The 24,520-nt window shown below is 35.5% G+C and overlaps 2 protein-coding genes across 3 annotated transcripts in view; one reads left to right on the forward strand and one right to left on the reverse strand.

The window, feature by feature from the left end:
- Positions 1-1,839: 1,839 nt before the first annotated feature.
- LOC125681455 (solute carrier family 49 member 4 homolog) lies at positions 1,840-16,366 on the reverse strand. Of its 2 annotated transcripts, none has more exons than XM_048921563.2 (13): positions 16,300-16,366; positions 12,517-12,917; positions 12,264-12,354; positions 10,443-10,603; positions 9,387-9,435; positions 9,269-9,294; positions 8,708-8,761; positions 7,981-8,110; positions 7,784-7,892; positions 7,559-7,626; positions 7,328-7,446; positions 4,840-5,022; positions 1,840-4,442 (listed from the first exon to the last, which is right to left on the reverse strand). In XM_048921563.2, exons 2-13 carry the CDS (start codon positions 12,872-12,874, stop codon positions 4,327-4,329), a joined length of 1,464 nt encoding a protein of 487 aa, XP_048777520.1. In that variant the 5' UTR covers positions 12,875-12,917; positions 16,300-16,366; the 3' UTR covers positions 1,840-4,326. The 2 variants fall into 2 exon arrangements, with proteins under 2 accessions (XP_048777520.1, XP_048777519.1); XM_048921562.2 differs by lacking the exon at positions 10,443-10,603 and adding an exon at positions 10,772-10,935.
- Positions 16,323-24,520, forward strand: part of LOC125681783 (cytoplasmic FMR1-interacting protein-like) — a 38,013-nt gene continuing 29,815 nt past the window's right edge. Inside the window, exons 1-2 of the mRNA XM_048921998.2 lie at positions 16,323-16,497; positions 23,965-24,183. Coding sequence (XP_048777955.2) covers positions 16,495-16,497; positions 23,965-24,183 — 222 coding nt within the window. The 5' untranslated portion in view covers positions 16,323-16,494. The remainder of the gene's footprint in view (positions 16,498-23,964; positions 24,184-24,520) is intronic.

The raw sequence follows: 24,520 nt of genomic DNA on the forward strand, positions 1-24,520 counted from the left end.
TTACGAATATGATGTAACTGTTCACTACGTATGAAGACATTTGTCAAAAGTGGGAAATCATCCAGATTTCCTATTCTATAACAGTATTTGATCATGCTTTTGACATTATCATAATGCAGAGGGTATCTACCTAATTTCGAAAGAGAGATATTGTGAAATGATATTTTTTCGTTTATTCCAATTATATATTTGCGCAATTTTTATTAATGTAAAAGTTTTCTAACTTTCCCCACATTTTAGAACCGTATAATAAGATTGGTTTAATAGTATGAACAAAACACTGGGTTCAGAATGAAAAAAAAAAATTCTTTTCTTAATTTGAAATATGCCTTCAGAGATTTTTTGTACATCTCTTGTTTGGCCATAGAAAATGTTCCAGATAAATTGAACATAATATCCAAGTACTTCTAATTCGATTCATATTCAATATCAGAATCTTTATAGAAAAATGTAAATGTTTTAAAGTATCTGTCAGTCCTAGTAAATGTAATTAGTTTTGTTTTAGGTAAGTTAACTTTTAATCCTCAATCTCCACTGTGATTTTCTAGCAAGTTGAATTTCTTTTGGAGTCCTCTGGGATGTAGAGAATATTACATTATGATATGCATGAAAGGTGAAGATAACAAACAGTGATCAATCTCATAACTTGGTCTAGTTTTTGATACTGTAATTTGACCGTTTCAATAGCTTTTCCTATGCATGTTGGTAAATGATTGATAGAGACTTTGAAGAGATAAGGACTGAGATTTTCACCTTGACATATACCACATTTAACACGGAATGAAGGAGTAAGAGAACTATCAATTTTAACACGTGCTTCATTTTTTTAAATACATATTCTACATCATCTCATAAAACTTTGAACCTATATTCAGGTGTAAAAAAAAATGAATTTTAGTTCACAATGTATAACACTAGAGAATATATGTCAATAAAACAGGCAGATAGTCTACCGATTTTTGAGTTGCAGTGTTTTTCAACCAAACCTTTTAAGAATTGTCCTAGCATGTTTTCATTATTTTCATCAGGGTCTGTTTTAAACTTGTTTGTTTATTTTATAAACAATATCAGGTATGCTGAAGACGTCTTGAAATTTCGTGGCAGAGGTACTGCCCCAAAATTAATTAATTAGTGTTTTTGTAATAGTCCTACAGAGTTATGATTGAATGTATTTTGATATGAAGCAAGGATTTGCAATGGCAGTCAGATAACATTGCAATAAAATCAGTAACCTTAAAATATAGAAAACAAAATTCAATTCCATTTTCAGAAGAGAGAAGATAATCCACTGTACTTTGACCTAATGTGTTAAACCAAGCATAGCTACCAAAGATGTCACCAATTCATCGATCCTTCATAATACGTCCTTGATTTTCTATACAATAACTCCTACGACAGTATCACGACGAAGTCTCTTCATTGTCAGATCTATACGATTTACACGATGGAAGGTATTTGGGGGAATCAGTTATGGAGTCATCTTCTGTAGCAATGCGAGCATTAAAATCACCACATAAGCCAGTAAATCCACAGGTACTTGTTTCTGTAAATGACTTATGACCTCTGTATACTAATAACAACACAAGGTACCTAGCTTCAAATGACACAGAATGGCACCCCATGAGAATGTCGGCATTTTGAGCTTTCAGGGAATATGATTGTTATTAGTATACAGAGGTCATAAGTCATTTACAGAAACAAGTGCCTGTGAGTAAATCTCTTGGTTTGAACATATTTTATTGTAACTGATCATGAATTTACCAAGGGATTGAGCACAAGTTCTTTTAACTTGGAACGCTTTCTCCCATATAAAATTCATGTAAATATAACAATTTACATGCAATTTAATAATGTATTTTGATATGCATGGTAAAACAGTCATTGTAAACGAATACATAATATAACCTATCGGAAGTTCACCGCTTACAGATAAACAAAGTGACAACATATACAACACACACTAATTAACCTGAAAACTAAACAAATATTCGGTTCCAGTATTACTAAGAGAATTGTCGCCCCAAAGAAGAATATGAGCGTTGACTATGTGCAGGTTGCTAATTCTAAATGTGCCATTGAAAAGAATTGTTCTTTTCTTTATACTTAGGTCATGTAAAAAGGTAATATTTATCTTCAACTTTTCTACAAGTACATAAAGGAATATTAATGATGTTACAACGGAATAATCTTTCTTTGATATACAATTGTGCCTAAGCCTTGTTCGAAGAATGTTTAAATGACGGTTGTTTGATATACAAGTGTGCCTAAGCCTTGTTAGAAGAATGCTTAAATGGCAGTTGCCACATAGCGAAGTAAAGAGGAGGCGAATATAAGATTTCTTTCGTTTTTTAAAATTTTATTCATAAAGATCGCCAAAGGTTCACTTCGTTTGCTGCAACAGGTAGGGAATTCCACTCATTTATAACAGTTGGTACAAAAGATTTTTTAAATATAGATTTGAAGTTTACATTTAGCTACTTTGTAATTTAGTATTTCTTGTGCTGTAGTTTTACCAGGAAAAATGTCTTTTAAATGGTTTGGAGTCAGATTCTGGTCCAGTATATACATTGTTTTTAATCGCGTTGTTTTTCACCTAATGAGAAGTAGTTCCCAAAATGTTTCCAAATAAAGAGGTTCTCTCGATGTTAATAAAGTCAATCTTGCAGCTATTCTTGCTGCACTTAGTTGAAATGTTTCTAATTTAATGGATACATGCTCCCCATACTTCTGAGGCAGAGTTTATTAGTGGTCTTATAGAACAAATGTACATCAGCGATCTAATGTTTTACGATTAAGTTTAAATTCATATTTTTTTCATAATTCGTAGTGTAATGATAATATCCTATAAAGAGAAACGTTCTAATGAACTTGATTCATGTGGGAATAATGGAACGACCTGACTTCCCTTGGAGTGGACTACTCCAAGGATATATAAATTGCTGCACTGCAAAATCTAAAAGAGTTGGAAGTGAACAGCAGCGGAGAAGCTCGGAAAGAAAGAAGAAAATAGAAAGAAGAAATCAGAGGTAGGGTAAAACAGAAACCAGTGGCAAGAAACCCAGGGAATTGAGGTGGAGTGCTTTGTGTAGTAAATCTGAAGAAGATTGAGACACAAGTGCTTCACTCTCAACAGGAACCAGGTACAGACACACGGTGAAATAAGAAAGCCCACCTCGTACATTATTTCCATTGATTATATAAGTGATTGAAGTATTACTCAATTAGAGAAAAATCATTATACCAATCATTATTAACTCAGGTAGAGTTAGAGGAAAATTATTATATTATCCCTGAGAACCCAGTACAAAACACGTTACAGTAGTATTTTGTTGGCATTGACAAGTAATGAGTTAATATAATGTGACCAACTTAGATCTTGAGAGAAAATAATGCCTAAATGTTTGTGTTGAATGTTGATTTACAAATTCTAATCGACACTGTAGAAAGTCAAGATTGGGATAGTCTACATTTTTCTTTCTCAAAAGCCATTTTCAGCCCATGTTTGTAATTGAATAAGATCAATATCTAAATAACGTTCGGTCGTTTCTAGATTATCAGGAGAATGTTGTAATGAATTATCATTGGCGTATAACCTACAAAAAGAATAATTTTAATAATAATCATTAATATTTATCAAAAATAACAGTTAGGGGACAAATTGCAACGAAAAATTACAATCTCTTAATGATCTGTTAAATAAATCACACTAAGGTTTGGCTATGACATGCATATAGCAGCCTTTAGCATTCTACGGTTTATACTATCTGGCCAAATAGCCTTGTTGATGAAAGGTAGATTTGAAATAATATCTGCAATATGTGTCGCTCTGTATTAAGTATCTGACTAAAAAGCTTAAGTGTTTTTACAAAGAGTAAATTCTGGTAATTCAGATTTTAGATCATCAACATTGGATATCATGAAAAATAAGTATTCAATACTATCTAAACCCTTTAAAGTAAAGATTTTCACATTAATTCTAATATGTCATAATTAAGATGGTTTGTATAAGAAGAGTTAGATGGTGGCGTATAAACAGCACACTTATATTTTTAAAAGTCAGACTGTAAATGAAAAAAAAAAAGTTGTCATTGATAATCTTTGCATGAAGCAAAACTTGATGCAAAGCATTCTGTACCTTGACAAAAACACGAAGTCTTTATGGCAATCGATTTTTTTTTTTTATGATATTGAGTTTGATGTACGAAGCAATAAATGACTTTGAAATGTACATTTCAAAATGAATTAATCTTTAAATCTTTTTTTCACACAAAATGCTATAAATAATCTCAGTGTATTGCAGTATCTGTCCCCTGACCAATGCTCTCTTCACTTGTGTTTGATTTCATCCACCTCTAGTCGGTTGTAATTTTCCTTGATGAGAAACAAGACAGGGATACAAGAAGCAATGGCCCCCAGACACGCCCAGTTTTCCCAGGCTGTCCCTGTAACAACAGATCAGACTTATTGTCGTGCAGTTCCTCTACATACTAAATATTGTACAGTTCAAAAGTCCTATTAAAGTGCTATATTACGCTAATACAGTGAAAATTGCTTCATCTGACACCCGTGTAATCCGGACAATCCAACCTTTATTTTTTAAAAATCTCAATTTCCTGTTTTTATTGTGTAAGCTGACAAAATATTGTCTCTCAGTGCATCTCTCGGATTAGGCAGGTTTCACTGTATCTCTATCTGTATACTGCCTTTATATAATCTATTGTCCAACACTTGCACGATAGAGATTTTTCTATGCAGCTACAATACCTTCCTCAGAAACATACAAATGTACATATAAATAAAATTTCTTTGACTGATGATTGTGCCCATTTGGATACTTACCTAGATGAGGTATCATGTTGACAAGAAGAAACACTAGTCCTCCTACATTGTTGACAAGAGTTAGGACGAAGTTGGTGATCCCCTCAGACACCGGGTAGGTCACCTCACACGCCATCTCGAAGTACAGAGGAACACTGGCGTTCAGCAGAAGCGTGGCCAAGATAATGGCCGCGTACAGAGAATCTGAAAGAACCAAATCATATCTGCTATACCTGAATACTTGTAAAATACAGTTTTGTAAAAAAAAAAAAAAAAAAAAAAAAAAAAAAAAAAAAAAAAAAATTATGCTCCATCGCCAAAGTTTTAACTTCCCACTTCAATAAATTAAATTCTGTTCATAGAAAAATCACTAAGAGACTCGCATTTCCATCAAAATACGTTTGCAAATTGTCCGCTCATGTGGATTCTGAAATAGTAGTATCTTCAGTTCTCCGTGCGATGGCAGAAGGTGACTGCGATATTTTCTTACAGATTCACGGAATCCGTGTCATCTACGATTTGAAGTTGAAAGTTATAGTGTTCAAGCACAGCGAGTCAATACGAAGCGAGCTATATAATGACTAAAGCGCGCGAAAGGGTTCGGGATGAAGCTGTACATTCGCACAACCCCAGAAGTCCCTCATACACATGTTTGCTGGGCTAGTCTTAACGGTACCGCCATCATGATGACGTATACCGATAAAACAAAAGAGAGAAACGTGTATCCAATACGTCCCATGCATGTTCGATAGAGTTCAAATCTGGTAATTTTGAATGGCCAATAAAGATGGTTGGTTGGTTGTATGGGCCTGTTGTTTATAGGGACCGAACATTTTCAAATTTTATTTTTTCATTTTTAATGTTTAGAAAGCTCAACTCAGGTATTTCTAATGGTTGGCAAAAATTCCAATATCAGTTGCCAAGGTACACAAGAGATACAAAGCTCACAATTATTTGTTATGTAAACAAGGCTCGTGCCATGTTTTTGTTTACGTAGATTAAATGTAGTAGTAAAAGTTTATCTAAGGCATATTTTTTTTTTTCAATTTACAAGTTAATTCTGAACACATTTAAATAGTTGCTAGTGTTTGAAACATCTCATTTTGTTTTAACATGTTATTTTCATCTATATGTAAACAAAATCACGGCACATTTATTGTTTACCTGTATATAGTTCCGACTTTAAATAAAAATTACTTACTTACTTACTTACGTGCCTTGTTTACATAACAAAGAATTGCGGGTGCTGCATCTCGCTTGTAACTCAACATTTGATATTCAAACTTTGGTTGACTATTAGAAATACTTTAGTTAAGCATTGTAAACAATAAAAATGAAAAATAAAATTTGTGATTTTTTTTTTTAGCTCCAATCGTGTTCATGTCCCTTTAATGTCTCGCTCGAGAATTTTTCACTCATATGGAGACGTCACCATTGCCGGTGAAGGGCTGAAAAACATAGGCCTATGCTTAGCGCTTACGACCTTTGAGCAGGGAGGGATCACACCTACTGTGATACGAGGCCTCGGTTTTAGTGGTCACATCCGAAGGATCGCCCTATTTAGTAGCCTCTTACGACAAGCAAGGGGGACAGAGGACCTATTCTAACCCGAATCCCACAGGAGGCCAAGGAAGAACCTGGATATTGTCTTTGCAGAATATCACACGTTAGACGAGTTGTATGTTGTCTGACGTTGTCTCAGAGTCTTCCATCAGCCTCTGCAATGAAAATCAAGATTCATCGCTGAACCAAACTGATCGCAAGCGGTGCCGCGACCATACTCTATGAGTCTGAGACCATTGAAGTCGGTTCCTATGATGCTGCAGAGTCAGAACAATGCCACTAATAGGTCTACGGGCTCTAATCCCGGCATCCTGTAGTCGATTGCAACAGTTTGATATGATATTCTGTCTGGAGTCCAGGAATGGCAGATGACGTTGTTGTCATTTGTTGACGAAGATGACGCAATCGGATGAAGCGATCCTGTGCTGCTAATGTCGCGCGTGGTCTACCTGTTCTATACGATCATGTTTTGAACCATGCTGTTGACATCTGCTCGAAAGACGAGATATGTTGCTTTGTGCAACATTGGAATCTCTTGAAAATACAAATTATGATACATTTGCTTCCATTGTTGTGTTGAGCATCATGCAGACGCGGTATTTCTCAAAGAGCGGTTACTTGAAAAGACAACGCAATCAAAAGTCGAGAACCCCTGCATTTGATAGACTACTGGTGCCCGAACCACGTGTATTAGGAACTTACAAGAATCGAGAGTTACAGGGGCCGATTTTATCCTACTAACTAGGTAAGTACTCGTGTGCGAACCGAAGTTACCAGTGTAGATCGCACGAAGAATGTTGTATAAATGCACGCGGTATTCGAACAATCTCCGCACAGCCACCGTACGGTTGTGTCCAAACCTATTCCCGAGTCGTGATATATGCGAACTAGGCTTAACTGTGTGACTTGAGAGGTTTAGAGTCATAATATCGTAATATCGATTTACATGTGGAGTTTGGAATGGTTCCATTGATGAGAAGTGTAAACCAGATGAAACAGGCAGTACCACTGATGTAAAGAAACAGCAGGAACATCTTCATGTGGCGCGAAAAAACATCTGCAAATCTGGAGGAAAAGGCAAATATGTATCAATCGAACAGACAGTGTTTGGTCTCACTCTTAATAATCAAATGCAAAATAAATTGATGTGCATTTAGAAAAATCCTTGCAAGTTTACCTTGCCAAAACTACTGATCCAACACACCCTGCGAGAATGGAATAAAACCCCAACCACCCTGCCTCGTCCTGTGAAAAATGAAGAATGTATTTCAAGAATATTTTGAGTCAAGACAGTGTCCCATTATTTACAATATGCTTAGTTCAAAAACGTATAGCCAAGCGTTTTGCTATAACCAATCGTTTATGAACAATGGGTACGGTACATCTATCGTGAAACACGCACCTCGTGTATATTGTGAGGCTTTAAAATAACGTCTAGAACACTTTGCCAGCAGTTGAAGACTCCTAGAGATATACCATACGTGGCACATATCACCCAGAACTTTGAATTTCTGTTGATAAATCAAAGCATATCAATATAATTATGTAAAATGATAAAATAAGTCGGTTTTTTTCCCAATCAATTTCTTTTTCAATCACCTGACTAGACATTTGGCACCAGTCATGAAGTCCATTCTTTCCACGGAGGCAGACAATGTTGGAGGTTTGGGGGGCTTTGCTGGGAAGTACACCAACACCAGCACCAATACAAAGACGGCCCAGGCAGCTTCTAATAGGCAAAAGTACACAACTGAGATCGAATACATGCACGGTGTGATTCACATTCGCCCAGTGAAGAGAGGCGTTCTCCAATTATTAGAAGATATCTCTACATTATTAGAGATATCTAAATGCAATTAATTTGATTCAGTTGGGGTTATTGTAATTCAGTACGTTCTAAAAAAAAAAAATACTTTCATCAGGTTCGTGGAATTAAATCTTTAAACAGCTGGAGGCTTACGTTTATCGGAGTTCATGTTAATTTGCGCTGTAGTTGATGCTCTCTCTACGTTGAGATTATTAATGAATGTATCTCTACATGATTTTGGAAACATGTATAATTACTATTTATTTACAACAATGTGAACATACAAAGGAAGAACTTGCACACTTGTGTTTGTATTTTTTGTATATATGAAAACATGCTACGGTACAGTAGTTGTTTACACTGAAGAACTTCAAACCGGAACTGTATTACACATAACTATAAATCAGATATGATTGGCGTCTCCTCCAAATAAATTGTTGAGCGCTATATTTGAATTGTTCAGCACTATGTGTAATAATTCAATATTGGAGGTATCTTTAAATACTAGTTTTGACTTACCGACATACATATAAAGCATAACATCGTGTCTTTCTTGGGAAATTCTATCATCATCTGGAAAAAAAAAATCGAACCAGTTTCAATATCTCCAGTATTACACTAACCGGTCTCAGTGGTTCAGTGGTTTGAGCGTTCGCTGCGTAACCAGGGAGGTCATGAGTTTGATCCCTCCTCCTGCCTTGGCTGCGTCAAGCAAAAGACGTTAAGATAGGTAGTGACTGATCCTTCGACAAACGCTCGGCATAAGAAGAAAGAGTCGCGAGTCTTTAGGATGAGATCTTAAACAACAACCGAAGTTATGTGTCGCGGCAGGCGTTGGCACGATAAAAAACCAACCCTGAGCGCCATGCATAAGTCAAAATTTGTGGGACTTCATCTGAAGATGGCGCCAGCTGTATAAATCTTTAAGTGAACAATTCTCAAAGAGACGTAAAAGAACAAAGAAACAAAACAAATATACCGTGGTGCAAAAGCGATGCTTCGAGACATTCCTTGTACATTGCTTTATTATGTTTATGTAAAAACTTGTGGAAAATTAGTTTCAAAAATCGTTTGACTTACCGGTTGTATTCGTTTCAGATATATTGCTGAAATGAATCGTGAACAGGAATTTAACATCGAGATTTATTTGCAGGGAATAACCATTCAGTAGACGGTAATAGATAATATGTTTCTATACCTTGTGGTGGAGTTTGCATTCGTAGTTCTATCTGGCACCATATATGGTCCTGTAAATGGCAGTATAAAACGTCAATATTGCTTAGAGCAATGCGTCTCAATATAATATTTGAAAAGATCTAATGAATGCTCAGTGATACATGTAATTCAGATTTGGAATTACGGTGATTGGGGCCCCGGCCCTCCCTTCAGGAACAAGTTCAGATTTGGAATTAGGGTGATTGGGGCCTCAGTCCTCCCTTCAGGAACAAGCTTCTAAATCCCATCCCGACGTACTTGTACATGTTAGTGACAATAAGCAAAATTAGGATTAGGTATTAAATATCAATAATAGGATTTAAGCCTATTGCGAGTTTCTTATGAACAGGAGTTCATGTACAAGAACGCCTACCACGATGAAATTAAAGGATGCTGCATTATTGTGTGAAAGGTGAATATAACGAACAGTGATTAATCTCATAAATCCTATACGCAATACAAAATAGAGAGTTGGGCAAACATAGGCCACTGGACACACCAGAGGTGGAATCAGGTGCCTAGAAGGAGTAAACAGTTGCCTCTTAAATCGACCCCTTTGTTCCAAATTCAATAGGGGTTCTTCCTCTCCCCTTTGGGTTAGAATAGATCCCCCAGGACCCCTTGCTTGTTGTAAGAGGCTACTAAATAGGGTGGTCCTTCAGATGAGACCGCAAAAATCCGAGGCCCCGTGTCACAGCAGGTGTGGCACGATAAAGATCCCTCCCGGCTCAAAGACCGTAAGCGCCGAGCATAGGCCTAAATTTTGCAACCCTTCATCGACAATGGTGACGTCTCCATACGAGTGAAAAATTCTCGAACGGGTCATTAAACAATATACAATCAATCAATACAATCTTCCCTTCTTTACAAGTTTGTTTTTATCATATTGTACGTAGCATTGTGTATTACTGCTAACAGCCATGTATGGGCCAATCGGCTCCATTATAGACTTTAACAAAGTGCATCATGAATAATGGACAGGCTTGGGTGCAAGAAGTAATAAGAGGGAAATAATATGTATACATGAAGGTGGATGTACCTATAACCATGGCAACTGCTATACCGACAAAGGCCGCGGAAGTCGTGATGCCAGTGGCGGTCACTCGTTGGCTTGTTGGAAACCAGATACACGACAATACTGGAGGAATGGCACCCACTGGTCCCGCTAAACCGTTAATCATTTGTCCTATGTTCATAGTCCTACAGATTAACTGATGTGTAAATAACGTGTCTGAAAATTTTGTTATTGCATGGTGTGTAAATGCCTGGTAGATTGGTAAAGTGCAAGCAAGAGTGTCGCTGGTATCTGGATAAGCAGTGATGGTCTGTAGTGTTTAAAGGCAAAGGTCTTATTGAAAGATGACATACCAAGGGCAAACGAGACCCCAACACCTATACTATTAAGTATAGTGGAAATTGCCGTGGCAGTTGTGCGTTCTTTGACAGGAAACCACACTGCTGACAAAACAGGGGGAACGCCCATGGCCACAGGGCCTGCAAGACCATTCAGAAACTGACCAATGTTAACTGTCCTGGAAGAGAGGCGATCCTACCTATTAAAAAGGAAAAAGCAACACCGATGCCATTCGGAAAAGCCGCTGCAGATGTGGCGGTTATGCGTTGGTGGACAGGGAACCAGATAACAGATAACACAGGAGGTACTGCCATAGCAACGGGACCAGCTAAACCATTTAGAAACTGACCAAAATTCACTGTCCTAAAAAAATAGTTTGAAGAGAATGTACATGTGTTGAACATATTCCTAGAAGGAACCTTGTTTTAAGTGTTCCGCGTGGCAGGAGTTCACAGTACCGGTGTATGGTTGGTTGGTTGGTTGGTTGTTTTGATGTTTTTCGCAACATTCAACAATTTTTCAGTTATATAGTGACGCCCAGTTTTTGTTGGTTTATTGATGTGAACTTCGCGTTTTGGTAAAGTTCAATCTGACTAAAGTACCGACCTACAGTATGTTATAAATATATAGGTCTGTCATTTAGACATATTGGGTGCTGATTTGAAAGAAGAAGAAATATCATTTAACATATCATATCGTAAAAGAGCATTAAAGTGACTGGTTCACTGGTTGTGTTTTTTTTTTAAATAAACATTTTTTTTTTCATTTTTGATGTTGAACATTAAAAATATAATTCATTTAAAGTTGACAACCAAAAGTTGGACTTCCTAATTAATGCTTGCAGGAATAGCAATATTAATATTCTATTAGCCTTAAATCTGTGTTATGTTAAAGCATCTAGTTTTGCACAGACACAAATTTAACTTTTAAATGGCACATTCTACCTAAAGAATACTTGAAATGTGATATATACCATACACTTAGCTTAGATCGAGAACCATATATCTTTTTCAAACCTTGTAAACAATAACATAACCCCAATGTTTGTTTACAAAACAAATGATAAATTCTCTATAATGAACTTCTGTCATAATGTATAGCCTTATTTTTTTATGAATCCTTTTAAACACATTATATTGGACAGTATAAAGTTTAAAAAAAACCAAAAAACATTTTTTGGGGGAAAATAGTGCAAATCAGTCGCTTTAACTTCCGCTGACAATACATTTTATAGTTATATTTCTGAGGGTATTCAACTCATTTTGATAATATTATAAACATTACTTTATGTATATAACATTACATGTATATATAATATTGGAAATAAAAGTTTTCCAGGAGATGAAATTAAATCCTATTTCGACTATTAAAATGCAACAATCGCTACATGTATCTGCCAAAAGATTTTTAAATATCTGAAATGAACTAAATACTTTCCTACTCTAGTTTACTTTAAATATGTTTTGCAATTAGTCTCCATTCTTGCACATGGAATGGACTCCTTACCATTTGATATACGGAGGTTGGTCTGTTATACATCTCGCCCCAGCACCAACAGCTATCATGACTGCTGTACCCACGCATGCCCATCTAAGCCCTACAAATAATGCATTACCCTCCAATGCAAAAAAATCTTCATCTTACTGCCGTGTGTACAGCATGTTGTTATAGGTGAGATTAATTCAGTAGAATACAGTAGTTTCTGATTCCAAATTACTGTTCAGGACAAAAACTCTCTAAAAGTGAAAAATGTACAAACCTTTAACATCAACAACCCATGACATGGCAAAAGCTGCTAAGATATATGATATAGGACCCCAATTTGACAGCAGTGCGATGTCCGCGTCAGACCAACCGAACGCATCCTCTGATGTAGCCGCGATAGGGCCCCATGTGTTCCAATATCCGCCCTGTGTAAACGCCACTAGGCAGTACACAAGCAAAACGTACCACCGCCGCTTATAAACGTGTGTTTCTTTGTCAGGGTCTATGACAGACTGGTGGACCACTGTGGTGTGAATTTCATCCTGTACAGTGGTGACCGTCACTTCCGCTGGGTAAATGGACTGGTAGGTTCGTGGCGACTCCTCGTTCACCAGTAGTTTTTCTGTTGACATATTTACCTTGGAGCACAAAGCATGAGGTTGTTCGATCGTTTCTCTGAAAAGTTTTTAAAATATAATTTCACAAATTATATGGTCGTTACAACGATCTCCTTTACCAGCACCACCTGCCATTTGATCAATTATGCTGTCTGACATGTTTCATACCGACTGTTAGACCGTTCTGTACACGCCGGTTGTGACTACGGATTACTCCGTATACATACTACGGATTACTCCGTACATACCTGATCAGGATATAGGGCTCATGACGTGTGTGACCGGTCAAAAGGGAATGCCTGCACCTTCTAGGAGTTCATGTTTGCCCAACTCTTAATTTTGCATTCCTTATAGGAGTTACATGTATGAGATTGATCACTGTTCGTTATTTTCGCCTTGTCATGTAGTTCGACTACAGTGCAAATTTTCGCAATATTTGATCTTTTCCATTTGTATTGTATAATTTTTTATTTGTATTGTATATTTTCCATTTGTATTGTATAATTTTTTATTTGTATTGTATATTTTCCATTTGTATTGTATAATTGTATCCGAGCCGAGGGTTTGTTTAGTTTAATTGGTTTGTGACAAAGGATTCCATTGGTTAAAATTATGGTACGATTTTCAAGCCGTATAGTATAGGCTATATTTTTTCATAACTACTGTTTATACTTTTATTTATGTATACATGTATTCTACTGAACTTTCCCTCACTTATCAACCCAACATGATGGAAACTGAAGAAACTGGATATGGTTCAACGCAGGGCAGCGAGATTTGTTCTTAACAGATACCGCAACACTTCATCTGTATCAGACATGTTACATCAACTAGAGTGGACGTCATTAGAAGAACGAAGAACACTCAGCATGATGTACAAGCTCAGTAATAACAGAGTGAACGTGGATGTAGCCACCAAACTGCTACCACTTAATAGAAACAGTAACATCCAAGCCAAGCAGATCCCATCATGCAGAACCACGGTCAGAAAAGAGTCGTTTTACGTGACCCTCGTACCATCAAAGAGTGGAGTATCTTGCTCACCTCAACTGTGCTGGCGCCGAATCTCGACACTTCAAGGCTCGGTTACAAAACCATTAGGCCAATGTTTTTAATTGTAAATAGTTGAAATTTTAAAATCACTTTTTTTTTTTAAATGTGTGCACACCCCAACGTGGCAGAACAGTCAACCAGATGACGGAGACCACTTACTGGTAAAAGTAGAAGTACAATATTTAATCAATCTATTCTAATTTGACCTCACTAGGCTTCCGTACTATGGCTGTGGTTTCGTGTGCACACTGCTAACTTCTGATTGCGAAGAGACGAGATTAATTAACGAGAATAATTATTTCACTCAGATGGAGACGTCACCATTACCGGTGATTTAGGTCTATGCTCGGCACTAAAGGCCTTTGAACAGGGAGGGATCTTTATCGTGTCACACCTGCTTTGACACGGGACCTCGGTTTTTTGCGGTCTCATCCGAAGGACCGCGCCCCATTTAGTCGCCCCTTACGACAAGCAAGGGGTAAGGCCTTTTCTTACCCGGATCGAAGGAGTGCGAAGTTGCATGACGAGAGTGGGAAGTTATAAAGCCAGGGCGTGATACCTGAAATTAATAGTCGGTTAAAAAGCTCTACAGAACTTGTGTTTGATTTGTTGAATGTATATAGTGCCGACTTTGAATAAAATTTACTTTACTTTACGTTTCGCCCCGTAATTTTGCACTTTCGCTCTCACGTTGACTAAAACACCGTATAAACTTTGGATTGCTGTTCTATATGTTTGAACAAACATGCTTTTCATACAATGATACTGGTCACAGTAGCGCAGTAGTTAGGACGTTCGCTTCGCAACCGGGAGGCCTGATATCCCAGCGCCGCATCAAAACCACAGGTCCATATCCCAGAACCGCACCTTTCTCTGTGGTCATAAGCGTAGCTTGGGTTCGAATATTACTGAGGCAGGGGGTCTGGCTGCGCCCCACAGAAGCTATCGACATTTTAACAACGTAAAAGGTGTTGTTTTTTTTGGTGTTTTTTTTTACCGAGGCAGCTGCCTCGGTTGCCTCAATGGAAGCTACGCCACTGACACTCATAGAATGTATCCAAGTTTATAGCCTGTTAAAATTTCATCAAAATGCCTTTTATCACATGTACAACAGAATATTTGAAATAGATTTTACAGATTCGAAAACATATGCTTTTTGTTTATTTGTTTTTAAAAACAAACTCCTTCGATGATAAAATATGACTTTTTAAGTAATTATGATTGACAGTTTGCCCTTGTCAATGATATTCTTCACAGCAGCAATGCTTTCTATGTTCTGTAGACTCGCCATACCCAGCTTGAAAACAAAATGTGCTACTGGATACAGCAGAAGTTCCCTAATTACAAAATATTGAGTTCTTTAAAATAATCATATCGGTAATTTTTAATTGAAACATAGATTTATACACGTCCTGCTGCTTACTTGTGTATACGTATTCTTTGCTGCCCCCCCCCCCCTTTTCCCCCCTTTTCCCCCCTTCTTTTTATACGCTGTATATAATTATACCGGGTAAATTTTGATGAAGAGCTTTGTATTATATGTATTGCTGTCTTCGTATAATTACATAACGATAAGAGTCGGATTAAAAAAAAGAAGATAGGGCAACCGTGCATGCAGTTGCATATCTATATACCGGTCATGTTCAGTCAAGAAGTAGCTACAAGAACAACCCACAACTAACCCCTCACACCCTCTATCAAGTGCTCAGTTTCATGTTTATATTATTGAGTTACTATAATCATCATACTAAATTGTTGAAGTTCAATGACACCTTTGTCAATGTTAATAAATCAAGCTGTGCATTCTGATATTGATTTTATTTCTTATTTAACACACTCAGAAAGATATGAAAGTAAAGGTAACGCAGGCTGGAAATGTTTGAGAAAAGATAACAACATCGTTAAAGGTGTATAGACCTGCTTGAATTGAGGTGTTTACTTTTCTATATATATATATATATATATATATATATATATATTCATATATATATATATATATATATATATATATATATATATATATATGCTAATCATTCATTAGTCTACCTGAAATTTACAATAAACCAAAAATAAACAATCACCCCCCCCTCCCAATTTTTTTTAATAAATAAAAATGCATGAATAAAACACGATACCCTGCATGTAATATTTTTTCTTGGTCCTTGTAACCACTCACATATCAACTTTGAAATCCACAACTGTATTTTAAATATCATGGTATAGGTCTACATGAAAACACTTTTAAAGTGTACGTAACGATTACTCCAAGTAAAGGTAGTGCAGGTTAGATTTTTGCGACAGTTAGGTAAAATTTGGAAAAGAAAATCTCTTTACAAAAAGCGTATTTACTGACAACACATCAATATGATTCAAACGGAAATTCTTACCACAAATCGAGTGGATGGACTTTGGAAGGTTGATTTCCGGATCTCGTACGTATTGGCTTTAATATTTACATTCGCTTGCGCCCTCTATCGTCCGACAATCGCCACTTCCGCAAACAATAATGGGCAGGGTACATAGGAAATGCAGACCAACTTCAGAGATTTGATGAGGAATAAAGGACATTCATAAATCTCAGAATGGTAAGAATATATTGCAATGTGCATACTGCCATTTCATCACTAGTGAGTTTAATAGAAGCCCCTGGGGATTCAAAGCCGATACTGTAAACTACCAGATCCTATTATTTGTAATAATGTGAACGGGACGGATCCTGTGATGGTAGTGAGTTTATTTACCCGGTCATGAAATCAATTTTTTGGCTTAGGCACTGTGTGTAAGATAAGATACATTTGTTGCCGATCAAGGGTCAGTTGGGGGTGGTGGTACACATGACATTTTACATATGATATATAAGAAAATCATGAGAGATTATGATGGATGGATATGAAATGATATAATAACATACACACAATGATATGTGTGTATGCTACCATTGTGCAAATACAGCTCGACAAGTTGGGAACACTTCCCCTATCGCCAGATCTCACAAAAATATGATTATCCCTCTTTAACAAGAGTATACCCTGTACAACTGAGGAAAACACCCGTGGAGTACACCTCTTCGTGTTTCACGTGAAAAGAAAAAGTGCTAAAATGTCTGATACTTCTGAAAAAGTGCTAAAATGTCTGATACTTCTGCTAATATATAAATCAAAACACGATGTGTATTGGATTTCAGCCTCCTTCCCTCTTACACAGCAACATTGATATGAAATTTCTTTACTGTGTTGTCAATTTTATAGAGACAATCTTCATCATGTTGATTGTGTGTCACACTTATTCAACAATGCACGGAATTAGCCATTATTTTGAATCAAAACACCAGTTTTAAATATTTTTGTCATGTAATCATAATTGGGTTAAAAGAAAATTTGGTTTTCAATTTCAAATACTACATGTGAGTAAATAATTTGTAAATTTTAAATGATTTGTAATAAAAATTAATGCTTTATAATCACAAATAACTAATTCACAAATACAAATTATTAATTCTAAATTGAAAATAACTAGGTTATGCTAAATGTAATGTATTTGTGTCTGTATGTTTTCCTTCTGTAATGGGAAAGAAAGAAATGCAACCAACCAGATCAGGATTTAAACATTCGACCCCTCGAATTTAATTGTGGACAATTTGTGGTCTTCATCAGGTGCTCTATCACAAAACTATGTGTATCTGGTTGCGTAGCTAAATTGTCATCAGTCTATGCGAAAGACATCGGACCTGACCGATGTGCAGTGCCTCAGGTCTGATGCATCATTTTATACACTGGACCGGAATGTCCAATGTCTCTGTCCGGTTTTGAGCTTTATTATTTTGACGCGGAGTCATTTAAATGTTTGTTATAAGTAAAATATATCACACAAATCCAAATACGTAAATGAATGTGATTAAACCGCACGGACCGTGTAAAATATTATGCGGGAGGGATCCCTGGTATAGTATTACTAGTATAATAAATAAGATTTCCTTGGTTTTGCATTTTCACGTGTTTCACTTTTTTACATTAGGTTTTTCTGTCTAACAAAATTTGGTTCAGTCCGGTGCGTTTATTGATTACACAGGACCGAATGTCCTGTGTGGTCCAAAAAACTTTCACATAGACTGTGTCATGGATGGTACGTCCATCCTTAATTTAATTTTTTTTTCAAAGATTAATAGAATCCTTCATTAGTACGAGTGTGGGATAGGGAAATTCCACCGAGGAGACAAGATTCGCAGTCTAGGACGAGGCTTTGCCGAGTCCTAGATAGCGAATCTTGTTCCAGAGGTGGAATTTCCCTATCCCACACGAGTAAATAATGAAGGATTATTTTTCTCACATTTTACCTACAGTTTAGTGCATAAATTTATGAGCTTTGAGAAAATTCTAAATTATCAAAATCCTCATTTGAACTTCGATGCAAAAACTAATTAGATAGGCAGAAAGATCATACCCAAAAATGGTTTACACTGTAAGTGTAAACTAAAAAACCCAAGGTTGTCCAAAAGAAAGCTATATACATTAAAATTTAAAGATAACAATACAAAATATTTTTGCTTCACCGTGTAACGTAAATCTTCACCGTGTAACGTAAATCATAGAAAATATATGACGTCACAATCAAATGACGTCGCAGCAGTGTGAGACAGAAAAATCTCACATGGCTGTCTCACATGGGTAAAGTCTATCTCACACTGGTGATAATGTGAGAAAACAGACTTTCTCACATACAGGCATTTTCATGAATCTAATCCAGAGAAACATCAATCACAACATTAAACATAACAGAAAAGGAGAAAACACCAGGTGCCCTGACTCTCCAGGAGAAAACACCAGGTGCCCTGACTCTCCAGGAGAAAACACCAGGTGCCCTGACTCTCCAGGAAGGCGCTTTACTACTCTAGTTTACTTTAAATATTAAATTACCGACTGAGCCACTAGTATCATGTCACCTGACTATATTACATTTTCATGATCAGAATTGGTTTCTTATCAACCTATTAAATCAAAATTAGGTGTGCTAGATATGCTCTCATCAGCAGATCCAAAACATATATAATCTTAGAGTTAGACTGAACAATTTTTATTTTGAAACAGATGAACTTCAAGTGAACAACAAATTAATAAAAGATTTCCAAAATATAAGACCTTATCTTCTCCAGGGGAACTGACATAAATTAAACTGGAAAGTTGAAAAGCAGTGAAGATTGCAGATTGCACAAACCATGGCTCTTATATTCATAAGGCTATGATAAATGTAATTCAAGTTGACAATGAATTTAAGTATTCTATCAATTTAAGATCAAACTTGAAGAATGATTGTCAAAACAAGAAAATTTACTAGAATATATATTGGTTTTTTCTATTTCTTGAAATTAAGAGGGACGTTCATCACCAAATTGAATTTGTGTCACATCTTAATACATAATCTGTTACTTCTCTTTTAAACTTTCATATCTACCTGTTTCAATCTCAAGCTTGTGTTAGGAGACTCTTAGTTGACATGGTATGGTTTTTTTGTACTGTTTTTAACAATAACAGATATTATTCTTAACCAAACCTATTTTCACGTAACATAGGAACATACATGTACATGTCAATTAAGCTTAGTACAATGAATTTTTTACTTGTTCGTGTGACCAGAAGCAATTGTGCTTCTACAGTAATATTTGTTGATAAATGATTTAATTTTGAAAAGCTTCAATGTACATGTAATCAGTGACACCATGATTAATGAGAAGATACAGTTTTATTCATCAATACAATAATATAAACTAGCATACTTTTAATTATATTACTGATAGATAAAAAATATTATTATCAGAGATGACTATAAAATATTGAAAACTTTATGAGCAGAATCTTCTATAGTTAGTTATTCCATTGTTAATTAATTTATAAAGTAAAGCCAATCATTTTAATTAGTTTTTGGTTTGATAAGATAGGTTTACGTGAAAATAGAATTTGTTTTCTCTTCTAAACTCGTCAAAATTTACGTAGCATGTACTGCATTTAAAAAACCACATACACTATGATAAGAAACTTTGGGCAGTTCCACATTTTTTATAAATTGAAGTTTTATGATTATAACTGAAAAACCAATTTATTCAAATATTTTTTTGGAAAAAAAAAAAAATTATTCAAGAAAGTGTTTTAATTTTGTCATTTTGCAGCAAAATATGACATATGAACAGAGGTTACATAAAGTTTTCTTTTTAAATCCTAAAGCCTTCCATACATACACAATATATGTAATCTTCAGACCTATGGCAAATGTAATTGCATTCTTATAAGAGTTTCCCCATGCAGGAGAGGATGACCAAGTCCTTTCTACATGTACTTTATAGTTCCTTTTGGGATATGATTTTTTTATGTTGGATATTTTTGGGATTTGTTAACATTTCTTCAAGAAATGATGGAGTCAAACAGGCTACTGAAGGTTATAGTGGTAGAGGAGGGGTTAATATCAATTACATAATAATAATAATAATAGCATATATATATAACACCCTTTTCATACATTATGTACGCTCAAAGGTGTACAGTTTAATGTATATGTAACTTACAACAGAATGTTATACACATAATACATAGAAAATAAATAAAACATTAAAAAGCAATGATATAAAAGGCGTTATCACATGTAAACAATCCATAGCTGTACCTATCCTGATTGTACATATAAAACATGAAAACACAAGATACCATAAATATGCTAGATAAGAATAAACATCAGTTTCAGGGCGTATTAAATTAATAATAATAATGAAATACACACACGCATACACAGCATATAATGTCTCAATTATAATACATTAAACATAAAATTATTTTTTTTAGAAAGAGAGGGGATAAAGTGGGGGGGGGGGGGGGGGTAAAGGGATGGAGGATGGATAGAAAAATTTAGAGTAAATGGAAGATAGAGAAAAAGGGGATGGGAGGAATGAAAGGTGGAATCCACTCTCATTTTCCAATCGAACTGAATTGGAACAATTTGTTTATAGTAGTGTTTTGTTGTTTCTTCATAGTCAGCAAAGGCTAATGAAACAGTCCATGATGTTATTGTGTTCCAGAAGTTAGCAATAGACACAATGTTCGCTACTGCTTGAAAGATTTCTAGCTCTGGGAATTGCAGATAAATAATAAATGAAAAATATGGTATTATAGTACTTTTGAGAAAGGATTTGCACAGTCTAAAAGAATGATAAGTGGTCATTTCTAACATATAGAAATGATACATTATTAAAGTACTGTATTACAGCAACATCTTTAATTTAAACAAGAGTATCTGACAGTCGACTAGTAGACTAAGTGCAAAGTAGTGAAGAAAGTAGGTTGGAAAGGGTTTCACTTATAATATAATCTCTATAAAGCAAATGCAATATTTAACTATAATGAGAAAAAAAGATGTGAAGTAGCCAGTTATTAGATACATCCAGTGACTAATAATAGGAAGTCTCTGAATCCTTGTACATGTATCACAGCTCGGAGCTCTCGATTGTCTAAATTGGGGGGGGGGGGGGGGGGGGAGGGGCATTGAAAGGCCCATTCCCAATTAGAATGATTAAGGTACCCTTTTTCCCAAACAAGTGTTAAATTTTCCCAATTGCCATTTTTCAAAAATTGTATGAAGAGAAATGATAAGTTATGAGATAGAGTTACTACACATTTCCTGTTGCTTTTGAAACGAAAATTAAATTTATATAAAGCAAAAGAAACTATCTTTTGAGTATGTTGATTTTCCCTAAAATGTCGTTAATTTTCCAAATTTTGATGGCCCCAGTACCAAAAAGTGGTGTGGGAGCCCTGCAGCAGCAGAAATTAATGGAATATTCCTTCACACTAATTAATCACTGTGTCTTTTTTTAAAGTGCAGCTTAGATGTTAGCTCAAGTGAGCTTTTTGATCATCTTTTCTCTGGCATCCATTTATCTGTCCATCTGTAAACTTTTAACATTTTCAACTTTTTCTCCATAACCACATGATTAATTTCAACTTGTAATTGTAAACATTATTATTGAATTATTTACAAATAAATATTGTTTAAACTAAACTAATTTCAACCAAACTTACTTGGATAAAGAGGATTTGAGTTTGTTGAAATGAAGTGCCACATCCTTTTTGAAATGGAGATTATTAAGAATTAGACAAAGTGAAAATTTTGTGGCATCTTTTAAAATCTTCTGAAGACAACTGGCCCACTTTCAATCAAACATGGTACAAATAATCCTTGGGTAAAGGGTGTTCAAATTGTTCAAATGAAGGTCCCCCCCCCCTCAAAGGAGATAATCTTAAAAAGGCAAAAACAGGGTGGGGTCAGCAAAAATAGGGTAGGGTAATTTAAAAATCATCTTTTCAAGAACAACAGGGCCATGATTTGTCATATTGATATGCAAGCATCTCCAGGTAGTGTGAATTTATGTTGTATAAATTGTAGCCCCCAGGGATAGGGTGGGGCTACAATAGGGGATCAAAGATTTACAGGGAATAGTCACCCAGAGATGAAAAGCTGATTTTGTAACTGATAGACCTATGTGTATAGACAGTTAGATATAGAAGAGATAGATAATTGAAAGAAAACATTTGAGGCTAATTTCTTTCAAAAGGAAATACGTCACATAATGGAGGGTTGTCCTATACCACCTAATTACTACATATAGAAAAGAAGAAGAAAAACAAGTGAAGGAAAAACAATAATGGTCCAATTTCCTTTCAATATGTACATACCTACCTGTATTGATAAATTGTATGCTGCAAAAACAACAGAAATTAAGTGGTAAATGGAATTCGTGTTCATTGCAAATTATCTTTGAATAGTTAATCCACAAAAATCATTTAATAATGATATCTTGAAAAAATTCTAGTAAGTAGATTTTTTTTTATTTTTGTGAAGTGACATACAATCATATGATATCCAAATATATGTCATAGATTTTACTACAGTGTACAAGTATTTAGTGATTATCAGTGCATTTAAGATGATATCACATGTTTGAGTCTGATGTATTGGTTATGTGTGTACTAATTGCAAATTGGATTGAGATTGAATTTTAAAAACTCTATAATTTCAATCCAACATTTTCAAGGTTTTCTGCGCTGAATCATGCCTCCCCATTTCATCTGTGACTTCAAGTATTTTTCAGTGATTTTTCAACATTTTTCAATAGGGTCCTGTGGCTTTCGAATTGGGAAAAATTGTCAACATTTTTATCAAATTGGGAAAACCTAGTCATTGTTGTAAATATGCCAAATATTTCACATCAAATAAGAAAACAAACACAAATTGATTTCATTCTTCTTTTATTTTACATATTTAACTTTCTTTTCTTTTAGCTCTTAAAGTTTTCGACTATTTTTCTAAATCATGCATCCAGAATTGATGTGTCTTTGTCATGCCGTACATAAACTATTTATATTGAACTTATTTTTATTGAACTTATTTATATTGAACTTATTTTTTAACAAATACGTTTTTCACCAGTTTTTATTATTGGGAAAAGTGCAAGTCAAATTGGGAAAAATTTGGTAACTTTTTGGAAGGGAAAGGGCTGATATTCGGACCTAAAATGGGTCTTAAAAAATCACTGTTTTAATGGTAATAGATGATAGTTAGGAACACTGTATATTTCCAATCTTGCCAGTTAATGTTCCACAGTCCTAGCTTTGTTATCAAGAAAGGAAGAACACAATTGATTTTGGGGTAAAAGGTCATGATCACTTTGGGACTTCATAGATAAGGTTGTAGACACTCTACAGGCCACATTTTTTGCTCCATTGATTTCATACTTCCATGTATAATGTAACTTTGTTATCAAGAAAAGAACGCTATTGATTTGTGGTCCATAGGTCAAGGTCACTACTGGACTTTATAGAAAAAGCGTGTAGAAACTCTTCTTGAGGAGATATGCCCCACCTTGCAGAACTCTTGTTTTGTGAATAGATAGCGTTTAAATCACAAATTATATCATATATTTCAAATGCTGTCTATCTCCTATCCCCCCCCCCCCCCCCCAAGAATGTTTTGCTCCAAATATGTTCAGTTACTGTCATACCTTGTCTTACTAGGGTGACCATTTAGTTGGCGAAAAGATCACTCTCACAGACGCTCTTCAAAATGTTGACGTTCTGGATGAGTTACCTCTCCCGGACCAACAGCCATGTATCGAGGGAATGTCCCTTTCCATTCAGTACCAGGCCAACTTCGATACAAATTTTGAGGACAGAAGTGCTTATGTGACAGGAGTTGCAAAGTATATAGAAGAAGCTACAGTCCATGCTGACCTGGTAAGTTGTCTCTCTAAAGTACACATGATACATTGAAATAAGAAGTTTTGATAAGATTGATGTGGCACCTTGTTTTATCAGCCTTAGGGAAGTGACATTAACTGATATATCACTTCATGGGGTTAATAAGGGGAAGATGTCAACCAACATCAAAGGTCTAAGTATTTTGTTTTATTAAATGATTTTACATTGAAGTTAGAATTAATAGACTCCTTCACTAGCATGGGTGTGGGATTGTAAAATTTCATCGAGGGGATAAAATTCACAGTCTGGGACAAGGCTTTCAGAGTCCAAGACGACAAATTTTGTCCTAGGTGAACTTTCCCTATTCCACATT

Source organism: Ostrea edulis, chromosome 2 (assembly GCF_947568905.1).
Source record: "Ostrea edulis chromosome 2, xbOstEdul1.1, whole genome shotgun sequence".
Classification (NCBI taxonomy): Eukaryota; Metazoa; Mollusca; class Bivalvia; order Ostreida; family Ostreidae; genus Ostrea; species Ostrea edulis.

Excerpts from the sequence above, each read along its gene's own strand:
- LOC125681455 (XM_048921562.2), bottom strand. The coding sequence starts at position 12,874 with ATGTCAACAGAAAAACTACTGGTGAACGAGGAGTCGCCACGAACCTAC. Across the intron at positions 7,627-7,783 it reads AGCCTCACAATATACACGAG|GACGAGGCAGGGTGGTTGGG; the intron begins GTGCGTGTTTCA and ends CATTTTTCACAG. Across the intron at positions 4,443-4,839 it reads CAACATGATACCTCATCTAG|GGACAGCCTGGGAAAACTGG; the intron begins GTAAGTATCCAA and ends CTGTTGTTACAG.